Genomic DNA, 13,565 nt, shown 5'->3' with positions numbered 1-13,565 from the left:
ATTGTGGATCTGTCTGAGGAGAGCTCAGGAGCTTGTATCTGCAGGTGTTTGTTGCTATCATAATCACTGTGCTACAAATTGATTCTGACAAGGGATGCACTGCAAGTTCTCTGTGCCAGACTGCTTGAACCCTAGGCAGAGGTGTGAAATGACCAAGACTTTTTTATTGACTTCATTTATATCCCCACTTTTCTCCACAATGGGGACCAAAACTGCTTATCCCATTCCCATGGTGATCCATGCTACGGTCACCTCAAGAAGAGATCACTGTAATGCTCTCTACATGGGGCTACCCTTGACGCTGACTCGGAAACTACAGTTAGTGCAGAACGCTGCAGCACGGCTGTTAATGAGGCTCCCTCGATGGGAGCACATTCAGCCAGTGCTGAAAGAGCTGCACTGGCTACCTATTGTGTTCCGAATCCGTTTCAAGGTGTTGGTATTGAACTTTAAAGCCCTTTATGGTCAGGGACCTGTTTATCTGCGGGGCCGCCTTTCCCCATATATCCTCCAGAGAGCATTGCATTCAGGGACAAAAAAATCTGCTGTCCACCCCTGGACCAAAGGAGGCCAGGTTGCGTTTGACACGAGCCAGGGCCTTCTCGGTGGCAGCACCAGAGTTATGGAATGCTCTCCCGGAGGCCATAAGGGCCCTGCGGAACCTTCCTACATTCCGCAGGGCCTGTAAGACCGAATTGTTTCGACAGGCCTTCGATGCTTAAACTGAGAGAGAGCTGTCACCTGACATCAGCTAGAGTTCCCAGTGACCAACCGTCTGAAAAGCAGAACCGCCAACATAGTAATGGTACAGCACTGTGGAATAGTTTTTTTTTAATTTTTAATTGTATTAAAGTTTTATAGATTTTATTGACTTATTGTTTTAAATCGTGTAAACAACTGTTGTAAGCCGCCCTGAGTCCGCTTGCGGAGAGGGCGGGATAAAAGTCTAATGTAAATAAATAAATTCTCCTCTCTGCCATTTTATTCTCACAATCCTGTGATATACATTAAGATGAGAGTGTCTGAATGGCTTAGGTTATCCAGAAAACTCATGTAACGGAATGGGGATTTGAACTTTGGTTTCAGATATTCTAGTCCAACACTGTAACCACTACACCACATTGAGATCACCATCTTGATGCTGATTATTCTTAACGGTAGCTACTCTTCATTGTTTTTTATTCTTAATTGTAACAGCATATGTCCCCTATGTTACATGTATGTCTACACATTAATCTGATCACAAACCAATACATAAGTCTGGACGACAGGATACTTAAAGGGCCAGACTGAATTATTACTCCCCCCCCCCTAAAAAAAAAATCCCATTAACATTGGGCTGCAGCCCCTTGCCTAAAGTAGAGCTTACTTTACCTTTCTATTTCACTCCGCAGTTATTAATATTAACCCAATTGTTTCATCCAGTGAATCATGTAAGTCCTGCAAACCTGAAATTATCATATTTCGCAGCGACCAGAAGATCAAATCTTCACCAGAGTAAAACGGGAGTGCGTTTCTCCACTGCCTCCCTATCTCCACAACAATTTGCCAGCCAGCCTGTCAGAATCATTGCCTACTAACCAGACACCTTGTGCAAAAGCGATTGGTAAGCAGGGAAACCACGCCCTCCACTCAATCGTTGCTAAAAGCGTAACGTCGACCAAACCACGTGACAAGCGTCAGTGAAAAGGCTGTTGTTTTGCAAAGGGGATTTTTCTCGTGTCCCAGTTATTTGGGAGGAGTGGCATTTCCAGTGCCCAATAGCAGTTCAAGAGAAAACGTTCTTTTGATTGGTTAGAGTCATCCTAGGAAGGGCGGGTTTATCCATCGTTCAAACCGATGGCGCCAGAAGTTTGAGCTCTTTGACACCATTTCCATGGAGGCGCTGCTAGCTCACGCCGAGCAGCTGCCCAGCCTTTTAGCCGTGAGTCGCTCGGGTCTGGTGCGAGGCTGGGACGTGGCGACTTTGCAACGGGCTCTGGGTTGGGGCCGCTTTTTCCAGCAGTTCCACAGCCGCTTGCACTGCCAGCCAAGCCTCAAGGCCGCTTTAAAGAGACGTCTGTGCCGAGGACGTCGGTTCAGCCTGGGCCATTTGAGGCGCTGTCCGGAGCTGCTGGGCTTGGCACTGCTGGAGAACCGGGCACTGCCTTCCACCGCCTATCAGCGCCTGTTGCGGAGCCTCTTGCTCCCAGGAAGCCAGGACGATGGCTCCTTCATCCCTCTCCTGACCAGGCGCAGGGCTGCCGCTCAGCTTCTCTGCCTCCATCTGGCGCCTCCTCCTGCGGCAACCGCTGGGCACCGGGTGACTCCAGAGCTCAGAGCCCAGGCTCAACTGCTGCTGGCGCGGCTGCAGGAGGAAGAGGAAGGAGGCGGCGTCCCTTCCTCCTCTGCCCTGCTGGACCAGCTCCCTTGCGGTCCCCTCCTCTACAGGGTGGTAGCGACGGCGTTGTTGGAGCCCCCCGGGGAAACAGAGGTCGCAACACTGCTGCTCCCTTGGTTGCTGCGGGGAGACCCAGCCCGCATCTCTGCTTTCTGCCGCCTCTCGCCTGCCCCGTGGGTGACTTCGTTGTGTGGCCGCTATCCTGAGCTGCGCGCCCATTACTTCAGCCTCTTAGCCGCCTGGGGAAGCCGCCTGCGCTACGATCCGCTACAAGGCGAGTGGAGAGTTGACGGCCTGGTAGAGGACCAAGTACCCTGGCAGGAGATGCGGCAGCGAATCGGCTGCTTTCTGCAGCAGCCAGAGCCTCTTCGCAACGAAATACGGACCCAGCTGAGTCGCCTGAAAGCCCAAGATGGGGGCTTCGAAGTCCGAGGCCTGAGCGTGTGGACAGACCTTCTGCTAGACGTGGAGGCGACGACCTCGGATAACGATGCTCCTTCGTCTGTTGTGAGCGCCTGATTTGAAAAAACAATAACTTAGGAACGTCTAGGGAGGAAAGCGCCTCACTCTTTTGTCAACTCCAAGGAAGACGGGTTTGCGGTCTTGAAATCAAACGGCACAACTCCTGAGCTCCAGTGCATTCAGTGTGTGTAATTCTTTGATCACCTGAGGGACTTTTGTGAAAGTGGAGCCAACACCGTGTTAACCCAGTTTTTCACTAGCCACAGCCATGGCGCCACTGGGCACCACCTCCTCTTGCCTCACTGCTCCGAGAACGGCTGGACAGTGTGTTGGTGGTGCTCTCCTCTGAGCCCGTCTTCCCTTGCAAAGGAAGCGGAGCTTGGAGGAGAACACCTGTGAGTGCGCTCTTGGAGGAGCTTGGAGACTGCTTCTGAGAGTGCAGGGGAGGGCAGGTGCTGGCCTGGGGCGGCCAAGGCCCTAGAATCGGGTTTCTTCAGCTTGCTTAGCACTTGAGTTCTCTTCAGTTGTCTACCTTCCCAAACAAAAAGGTTAACATGAGCAGCAACCAAATAAATAAATCTGTTTGCACTTTTCCAGAGAGTCAAAAATTCTGTGCTGGAAGTAGCATTCAATTGGATGCAACACAGTATAATAAATGACTCCCTTCTGCTGCATATATAATAACTTCATTTTGTTAAGACTTAATTTTTTTCTCATGGAGGACAATTTAGTGGAAGAGAGTAATTTGATCTAACTATATTCTGTTAGTATGTATGACTGAGTTAGTGTGACTGAACCAATTTATAGACTTGGGCCTTATGAACTTGCTTTCATTTGGAGTTATGTACTAAACTGCATCTCAAAAAAGAAAGAAGAAATTCTGCAAGAAATTCTGTTAACAATTTTTTTTTATAAACATTCAGTAATTTGGTGTTGATAAATGTGGCTTTTCTGTGTAAGTGCTTGGACTTCTCACTAAGTTACCAGCAGCTTAATTAGCTTTTATAACTTCACAGATTTGTATCTTGGTTGCATTTTCTTTAATGAGATCCTGTTTTATAAGCCCCTGCTACATTTATTTACATGCAATTTGTTGTTTTCTATCTGGACGTGCCTTAATGTGCAGAAATCTTTCACTTTGATAGCAGTCTTCATATTCCCCTTTTCCCGCTGTTATCACTTCCCTGTCATTGTCGTGGTTGACCTTGATAGAGAAAACAGAGGAACTGTCTAAGCATAAGAATGATACCAAAAAGTTAATCAGTTATGAAGTTCCAGGGCATGATCTACCAATAAAACAATACAAGTGTATTAACTTTTTAAATTTTATACTGGTCATATGTAATAAAAAGGAGCGACTTTTTTATTTCAGGTCATAAGTAATAAAAAGGATCTACCATTTTAAAGGCTTGCATACTTAATATCTTTCCTGTAACATATTACCTTAGCAATTTAAAACTATCATTCATATCAGGCCGTTATTGGCATCTCAGCAGCAGTGGCCTATGTACACATGTCCTATATACAGCAGCTTCTTCACCGAGTGGTTTGAAGCCTGTGGTATTTGTAATGATTCTTAGATTCAATGAAATTGGGAGAAATAAGATCCTTCAGTTGTGTTGCCTTGGTGTGCTAGTCATCCTGAAGAGTATCAAGTATTTTTAGGATTATAGATTTATCTCTGTAATGTTATATCAGCATAAAATAACCTTTTTAAAATATGGCTGTGGGGGAGTTAGGTGACCTGATACACAGAAGTAAACTAACATGGTAGCATTTGTGATTACTCGTGGCTTAATGATTTGTTATCTTATTGTTAAGTTGTTAAAACCACTTTGTTTTGTAAAGGAAAAAATATTGTCCACCCTCCCTGTATGTACTGCTTCTACCTTGCTGACTGCTACTGAGTAAACTGTGTTCCATGTTCCATAGCCCAAGGATGTTCAGATTGCTGGAGTTGCAATGTCAAAAATAAAAGTAATCATCTTGAAGCTAGTGGCCAGTGACTCCTACCTTTATTTTATACCTGCCACAAACAAAGAGGTATTCCCATTGTGTCATTATAGATACTTTAGCTTGCACCCACAATTTCTGCCCATTATAATCAGCACTGCGTGTCTGATACTCTGAATATGTAGCCCATGTGCTGGATTGGTGTTTATAAGGTCTGAATTGAGCTTAAAACAGAATCAGCGTCTTCATGGACCCCTTAAATCATAAAATTTATAATAGACACTAATATTCAAATTTCCTTCTCATAAAAACAAATTTAAAACTCAACACAATTTTAGCAATTCACTATACTAATAGCCTGGGGAATTTGATTTTTAGACTGCCCTCTGTGTACAGGACTCAGGGTGGTGAACAATTCCAATAAATACATTCATAAGTCAATTAAAACAGTAAAAACAATAAACAATGTAAACAATTTCAGATGGCACTTACAATGAAATAATTTTTATCCTGCCTATCATGATCCTGCGCCTAGTGAGGCCTGCAGGCCCCAGAGAAGCCTGCCTAGGAGTTACTGGGGGAAGCCTACATTTCCTAGGATCCCTTCTGATTGGGTGACAAGGTTTTGGAGGGAACCTAGCCCAGAGACAGCTGGGACTTGGGAGGAGAGAATAAAAAGCACAGACAAGGTGTGTTCTTTCTGGAAAAGGCTGAAGGAGAGAAGGCAGAAAGAGGGATCCTTTACCCAAGAGGGTGAGTGTTGGTAATAGAGTAGGGACTACTCTAAACATAACATAAACTAACGATCACCAGATCCCGAATTGTAATTCTTTTAATTTGCTAGCAAATATTTCCATGATTTTGCATGCTGGTTCACTGCCCACTTTCTCTATGTTTGGAACTATTTGCCATTCCATCCTGTTGTCTGGTGGAGTGTGCTTCTGGCGCACGAGGGCTTCCATTCTGAGTGGGACTTTGTTGGTCTTAAAGGTGCACTTGACTCCTACATTCCATCTCTTCAGTCTTTAAACAGATTGGTCTTCAGGCCCTAAATTGGGGGGGGGGGGTGTTATTGAGAGGTGCTGCCTGATATAAACGGAGTACCCCAGTGCAAATAGAGAGAGGGGGTCTCCTATTCTTGGTAAACAAAATGGAGTCCGACCAAAGACAGGCCAAGACAACACTTCATCTCAAATAGGTAGAGTGGACCCAGTAGAGAGCCTGGTTTGGTTGGTGCCTGCAGTCTGTATCTCAGCACAATCTCACCCATTCCCCCTCCAGTATCCCCGCCCAAATGGGATGCATAATAACATGGGAACTACGGGTAAGTAGTACTCTCACTCTGATCCTCTGGAATTTGCCAAATGTCTCTTCCTCCAGTCTATCACCTCTACTTTGCTAAAATCCAATCTATGCATAACTTGCTTGATCCTATTTTTAAGTCTTTGATCCCTTTTCCGAGTGTCAGACAAAACCTGGTAACAAATTATGCATTTCCTCTAAGCTTATCCTCTTAGCGAGATGTGTGAAGTTTCCCAACATAGTGATTCAAGATAGCCATCTATGAAACATCAAAGACCCTTTTTGTAACTACCGACCCCCATCCCTGTACCCCTATAAAGTGTGGCAGGAGGAAGGTGGCGGGCCTAGCTTGCCTGGGAAATTATAGATGTTTGTATGCAAATGCTAGAAGTGTTCAAAGTAAAATTAGTGAATTGGAATGTTTAGTGTTGGGAGAAAACATAGACATTGTGGGAATTTCAGAAACTTGGTGGAATGAGGAGAATCAGTGGGACACGGTGATTCCTGGATATAAGTTATATCGGAAGGATAGGGAGGGAAGGGTTGGAGGTGGGGTGGCTCTGTATGTCAGAGAGGATATACAGTCCAGTAAGACTGAGGTCAGAGAATTAGATTCACTTTTAGAAATGCTTTGGGTTGAAATAGAGGGCCCAAAAGGCAATTTAACTGTGGGAGTTTGTTATCGCCCACCAAATCAAAAGGGAGAGGACGATTATAATATGATGGAAGGCTTAAAGATAGCGGCTAAATGTAAAAACTGTGTCGTAATAGGTGATTTTAACTACCCGCAGATTGATTGGGTGAATATGTGTTCTGGTCGAGAGAAAGAGATTGAGTTTCTTGATGCTCTCAATGACTGTGCTATGGAGCAGATGGTCTCAGAACCTACCAGGGGTGGGGCGATCCTGGATTTGGTCCTAAGTAATGCCCAAAACTTGGTGAGAGATGTAAAAGTGATTGCGCCACTTGGGAGCAGTGACCATAATGTTATTGATTTCACCATTTGTATAAATAGAGAGTTGCCCAAAAAGACCGCCACAACCACGTTTAAAAGGGATAAATTCTCTGAAATGAGGAGGCATGTGAGGAGGAAACTGAAAGGAAAGGTAAATACGGTCAAAACCCTTGGGGAAGCTTGGAAACTATAATCCTAGAAGCTCAGATAAAATACATACCACAAGTTAGGAAAGGCACAAACAGGCATAAGAAAAGGCCTGCCTGGTTAACAAACAAAGTAATGGAAGCTGTAAAAGGTAAGGACTTCTTTAAGCGGTGGAAAACCAGTCCAAGTGAGATTAGTAAAAGGGAACACAGGCTGTGGCAAATCAAATGCAAGACTGTGATCAGGCAAAAAGGCAAAAAAGGACTATGAGGAGCATATTGCAAAAAACATAAAGACCAACAATAAAAATTTCTTCAAATATGTTAGAAGCAGGAAACCAGCCAGGGAGGCAGTGGAGCCCTTGAATGACCAAGGGGTCAAAGGATTACTAAAGGAGAATAGGGAAATGGCTGAGAAGTTGAATGCATTTTTTGCCTCCGTCTTCACTGCAGAAGATGAGAAGTGTCACCCCCATCTTTAAAAAGGGTTCCAGAGGAGATCCGGGAAATTACAGGCCAGTCAGTCTGACTTCAATACCGGGGAAGTTGATAGAAACCATTATCAAGGACAGAATGAGTAGGCACATTGATGAACACGGGTTATTGAGGAAGACTCAGCATGGGTTCTGTAAGGGAAGATCTTGCCTCACTAACCTGTTACATTTCTTTGAGGAGGTGAACAAACATGTGGACAAAGGAGACCCGATAGATGTTTACCTTGACTTCCAGAAAGCTTTTGATAAAGTTCCTCATCAAAGGCTCCTTAGAAAGCTTGAGAGTCATGGAGTAAAAGGACAGGTCCTCTTGTGGATCAAAAACTGGTTGTGTAATAGGAAGCAGAGAGTGCGTATAAATGGGCAGTCTTCGCAGTGGAGGACGGTAAGCAGTGGGGTGTCGCAGGGCTCGGTACAGGGTCCCATGCTCTTTAACTTGTTAATAAATGATTTAGAGTTGGGAGTTAGCAGTGAAGTGGCCAAGTTTGCAGATGACACTAAATTGTTCAGGGTGGTAAGAACAAGAGAGGATTGTGAGGAACTCCAAAGGGATCTGTTGAGGCTGGGTGAGTGGGTGTCAACATGGCAGATGCGGTTCAATGTGGCCAAGTGCAAAGTAATGCAGATTGGGGCCAAGAATCCCAGCTACAAATACAAGTTGATGGGATGTGAACTGGCAGAGACTGACCAAGAGAGAGATCTTGAGGTCGTGGTAGATAACTCACTGAAAATGTCAAGACAGTGTGCATTTGCAATAAAAAAGGCCAGCGCCATGCTGGGAATTATTAGGAAGGGAATTGAAAACAAATCAGCCAGTATCATAATGCCCCTGTATAAATCGATGGTGCAGTCTCATTTGGAGTACTGTGTGCAGTTCTGGTCGCTGCACCTCAAAAAGGATATTATAGCATTGGAGAAAGTCCAGAAAAGGGCAACTAGAATGATTAAACGGCTGGAACACTTTCCATATGAAGAAAGGTCGAAACGCTTGGGACTCTTTAGCTTGGAGAAACGTCGACATGACATGATAGAGGTTTACAAGATAATGCATGGGATGGAGAAAGTAGAGAAAGAAGTCCTTTTCTCCCTTTCTCACAATACAAGAACTCGTGGGCATTCGATGAAATTGCTGAGCAGACAGGTTAAAATGGATAAAAGGAAGTACTTCTTCACCCAAAGGGTGATTAACATGTGGAATTCATAGCCACCTTCAAGAGGGGTTTAGATAAAAATATGGAGCAGAGGTCCATCAGTGGCATTCTCTATCGATAACCTCTATTTTTCTTAGACTCTTGTTTGCTTGTACAACATAAGTGTGTGTGTGTATACATCCTCTTGCTACTTATTCTAAGTAAACACTATAAAAGATACAATTGCTTGGTCTATTCTTGGCTGAAAACCTGAACTTCGTATTATTGAAAGCAAAGATCTTCACTCCTAATTTGTTTTACCAAGTCTCTTAGCTAATTTCCCCATCAAAATAAGAGACTTAAGTATTGCCTGTAACATGGGTCCCCAATGGGGTGCCCACCAACACCTTTCTTGGCGCCTGCCAAGTGTTTTTAGATACTGGGCAAGGCCAGGTGGGACTTTTGCTCAGCAAAGCTTCTGCGTGGCCATTGGAGATTTGATCGGCTGTGCAGCTTTTTAAAAATGGGGAGGGACGGTGGCTCAGTGGTAGAGCATCTGCTTAGTAAGCAGAAGGTCCCAGGTTCAATCCCTGGCATCTCTAACTAAAAAAGATCCAGGCAAATCGGTGTGAAAAATCTCAGCTTGAGACCCTGGAGATCTGCTGCCAGTCTGAGTAGACAATACTGACTTTGATAGACTGAGGGTCTGATTCAGTATAAGGTAGCTTCATATGTTCATATGACTGTATAGCTAAACGCATCAGGGCTTTTGTTTATTTGCACCAACCTTTACTGTTTCATATTCGTTTTAGCACTAAATCTTTATCACCCACTTATTGTTTTAGAGCACTAATAATAAACTTTTTGTTGCTATACTGCCTGGGTTCTCATGTCTCCTTGGTCACAGTTAAGAGGTATGTATTAATAAGGAAGACAAGGGTGTTTGGGTGCTCTGTGCCCTCCATACAGACCCTTACCAGAGTGGTGGCAGCCAGTAGAAGGTCCTTCCAGGCCCTTGCTGTGTGACACTGCCCCATGGGAGGGGGAGTGAAGGAGGAGTCAGGCTAAATAAAAAACTCACTGTCCTCAAATGTAGGCATGGTAGAACATCTCTGCCTCACAGGTCCTGTGCAACTAGATTAGGTTCTGCAGAGCATAGGTGTCACTTGGCAGAGAGTTCAACCAGGTGGAGGCCAGGACTGAAAAAGCCCTGCCTCTGGTTGAGGACAGCCGGACGGCCAGGGATCACCAGTAAGTTCTCCCCAGAGTATAATGCTCTTTGGAGGGTATTCCTATGGTCCCATTTATCATAGAATCATATAATTGGAAGGTACCTCCAGGGTCATCTAGTCCAACCCCCTGCACAATGCAGGATTCCCACAAATATCTCCCCCTAAATTCACAGGATCTTCATTGCTGTCAGATGGTCATCTAGCCTCTGTTTAAAAACCTCCAAGGAAGGAGAGCCCACCACCTCCTGAGGAAGCCTGTTCCACTGAGGAACTGCTCTAACAGTCAGGAAGTTCTTCCTAATGTTGAGCTAGAAATTCTTTTGATTTAATTTCAACCCATTGGTTTTGGTCCTACCTTCTGGGGCCACAGAAAACAATTCCACACCATCCTCTATATGACAACCCTTCAAGTACTTGAAGATGATGATCATATCATCTCTTAGCCACCTCCTCTCCAGACTAAACATGCCCAGCTCCTTCAACTTTCCTTCATAGGACTTGGTCTCCAGATCCCTCACCATCTTCATTGCCCTCCATTGGACCTGTTCTGGCTTGTCTATATCTTTCTTAAAATGTGGTGCCCAAAACTGAACACAGTACTCCAGATGAGGTCTTACCAGAGCAGAGTAAAGCGATACCATCACATCACGTGATCTGGACACTATACTTCTGTATATTTGCCTTTTTAGCCACCGCATCGCACTGTTGACTCATGTTCAGCGTATAGTCCACTAAGACCCCTAGATCCTTTTTGCACATACTACTGCTGAGACAAGTCTCCCCCATCCGATAACTATGCATTGGATTTTTCCTACCTAAATGCAGAAGTTTACATTTATCCCTGTTAAAATTCATTTTATTGTTTTTTGCCCAGTTTTCCAGCCTGTCAAGGTCATCCTCTATCCTGTTTCTGTCTTCTACTGTATTTGTAACCCCTCCCAATTTAGTATCATCAGCAAATTTAGTAAGCATTCCTTCTATTCCTTCGTACAAATCATTTATAAAGATGTTGAACAAAACAGGTCCCAGGACAGATCCTTGAGGCACTCCACTTGTCACTTCTCTCCAAGAGGATGAGGAACCATTGACTTCTGGGATTTGGAGAATGCTGAGCTGACCTGCTGATTTCTTGGAGGAAGATCCTGAAGGGACTAGAAATATGTATGATTATATGTATAAAGTGAATTCATCATATGTCAAGAAAAATAATTTACCAAGAGATGTGGTTATATATGACAAAATAAATGGTGGGGAAAATTTTGAATAAAATTTTTGAAAAGACATTGATAGTGGAAGGAAGCAAAGTAAGAATAATGAAAGAATTGCCAAGACAAGTGATAAATGACAGGAGAACATATAAGAAATTAACAGAAAAACTATGTGACAATGGAATGAGGTATAGATGGATAATACCTGAAGGTTTGAGCTTTGAGCTACAAGGAAGAAGTATTACAATTACAAATACACAGAAGCTGCGTAAATTTTATGAAGAGAATAAAGAATTTGCACCATGGTGGATTATAAATTATTATCTTGGAATGTAAATGGACTAAATTCACCACAAAAAAAGAAAGGCAATATTTCATTGGATTAAAAAACAAAACTGTAATATAATTTGCTTACAAGAAGTTCATATTAAACAAAAGGATTATACATTTTTGTGGAATAAACAATTGGGGCTGTTTTTTTTTTCATTGGCTGAACAGAAGAAAAGGGGTGTGATTTTTTTATATTAAACAAGAATTGGATCCAAAATAATATTTAAAGATAAAGATGGAAGATTTGTGGCAGTAAAAGTAATAATAAATGCAACCCCCCCCCCCTATTATTGGGACTGTATGCACCAAATGGTGCAAAAGATGTTTTTTTAAAAGACATTATAAAACAACTTGATGAAGTGACATGTGACCAGGCCATGATTACGGGAGACTTTAATGGAACAATTCAGAATACATTGGACAGATCTGGGGGAAAAAATAACAATAAAAAAGGAAAATTGCCAAAATCCTTCTTTGAACTGGTTAAACAAGAAAACTTGGAAGACATATGGAGAAAATTTAATCCTGAAATATGAGATTATACATTTTTTTCAGCAAGACATAATACTTTTTCCAGAATTGACATGTTATGGAGTACAAAGGACTTAGGCCTTATAACTAAGAAAATAGAGATCTTACCGAAGATAGGTGCAGATCATAACCCAATATTATGGATTACAACATTGTCTAAAAAAGTAAGAAGATGGAGATTAAATGAAGATTTACTACAAAATAAAGAATTAGTGACATCTCTAGAAAATGAAACTAAAGCTTTCTTCCAAATAAATGATTAAGATGATATAGAATTTCAGATGGTGTGGGATGCTTATAAAGCTGTAATGAGAGGAATATTGATTACATTAAACAATAAGGACAAAAGGGCAAAAGAAAAACAGATGTTGGAAATTCAAAATGAAATAAAGAAAAAAGAAGGGGAACTGAGGAAAAGGCCAGGGAAAAAGAAAATTATAAAGGAGATTAAAATACTACAAGCACAAATGAGACATTTGTTAAATAAGGAATTGGAATGGAATTTGAAAAAATTACAACAGAAGTCCTTTGAGGGAGCGAATAAACCTGGAAAGTATTTGGCCTGGCAACTGAAGAAAAAGAGAGGAAGTAAAATTATTAATAAAATTGTGGTTGATGGAAGAGAGATGGTAGATCAAGAAAGAATAAAGAGAGAATTTTTCAAGTACTATGCTAAATTATTTAAAGGTGTTAAAGTTAAGAAGGAAAGGATGGAAGCGTATTTGCAAAAGATTAAAATAGCACCCTTAAAAATATATGAAAACTTTTTTGAATGATCTAATTGAAAACATAGAAATTGAAGCAGCGATTAATGCAATGAAAATTGGAAAAGCACCTGGGCCAGATGGATATACGGTAAAAAATTTTAAAGAAGAATTAGTACTGAAAATTCAAAAATTGATGAATATGATAAGAATAAAAGGGAAAATACCAAATACATGGAAGGAAGCTGTAATTTCTTTGATTCCTAAGGAAGATAGAGATGTCTCGAATGTAAAGAACTATAGACCAATTTCATTACTAAATAATGACTATAAGATATATACAAGAATTTTGGCAGAATGACTTAAACAATATTTGTTAAATTTCATAAAGGAAGACCAAGTGGAATTTCTCCCTAAAAGGCAAATAAGAGACAATGTTAGAACTGTTGTAAATATTGTAGAATATTATGAAAGACATCCAGAGAAGAAAGTTGCATTATTCTTTGTGGATGCAGAGAAAGCTTTTGACAATTTGAACTGGGACTTTATGTTTGCAGTAATGGAGAAAATAGAGTTGGGGGAAAACTTTATAAGAATGATAAAGGCAATATATACTGAACAACGTGCAAGGTTATGTATAAATGCAGATCTTACAGATAAAATGATAATCAGCAAAGGTACAAGATGAGGTTGTCCGCTTCACCTTTGTTGTTTATAACGACTCTTGAAATTTTATTG

General features: G+C 42.1%; 1 protein-coding gene and 1 non-coding gene across 2 annotated transcripts; both read left to right on the top strand.

Moving 5' to 3' along the window:
* Positions 1 to 1,828: 1,828 nt before the first annotated feature.
* FANCF (FA complementation group F) lies at positions 1,829 to 4,837 on the top strand. The gene has a single exon (XM_060261991.1). The coding sequence runs from the start codon at positions 1,877 to 1,879 to the stop codon at positions 2,897 to 2,899; it is 1,023 nt and encodes a 340-aa protein (XP_060117974.1). The 5' UTR covers positions 1,829 to 1,876; the 3' UTR covers positions 2,900 to 4,837.
* A 4,518-nt stretch (positions 4,838 to 9,355) lies between these two features.
* TRNAT-AGU (transfer RNA threonine (anticodon AGU)) lies at positions 9,356 to 9,424 on the top strand. Its single transcript has one exon. It is a non-coding gene; the product is annotated as a tRNA-Thr (tRNA).
* Positions 9,425 to 13,565: the final 4,141 nt, after the last annotated feature.

This window comes from Heteronotia binoei, chromosome 21 (assembly GCF_032191835.1).
Source record: "Heteronotia binoei isolate CCM8104 ecotype False Entrance Well chromosome 21, APGP_CSIRO_Hbin_v1, whole genome shotgun sequence".
In the NCBI taxonomy this organism is placed as follows: domain Eukaryota; kingdom Metazoa; phylum Chordata; class Lepidosauria; order Squamata; family Gekkonidae; genus Heteronotia; species Heteronotia binoei.
The sequence above is the reverse complement of the archived record's forward strand: the minus strand, read 5'-3'. Positions and strand labels throughout refer to the sequence as shown.

Coding starts and splice junctions, on each gene's coding strand:
- FANCF (XM_060261991.1), top strand. CDS start 1,877: ATGGAGGCGCTGCTAGCTCACGCCGAGCAGCTGCCCAGCCTTTTAGCC.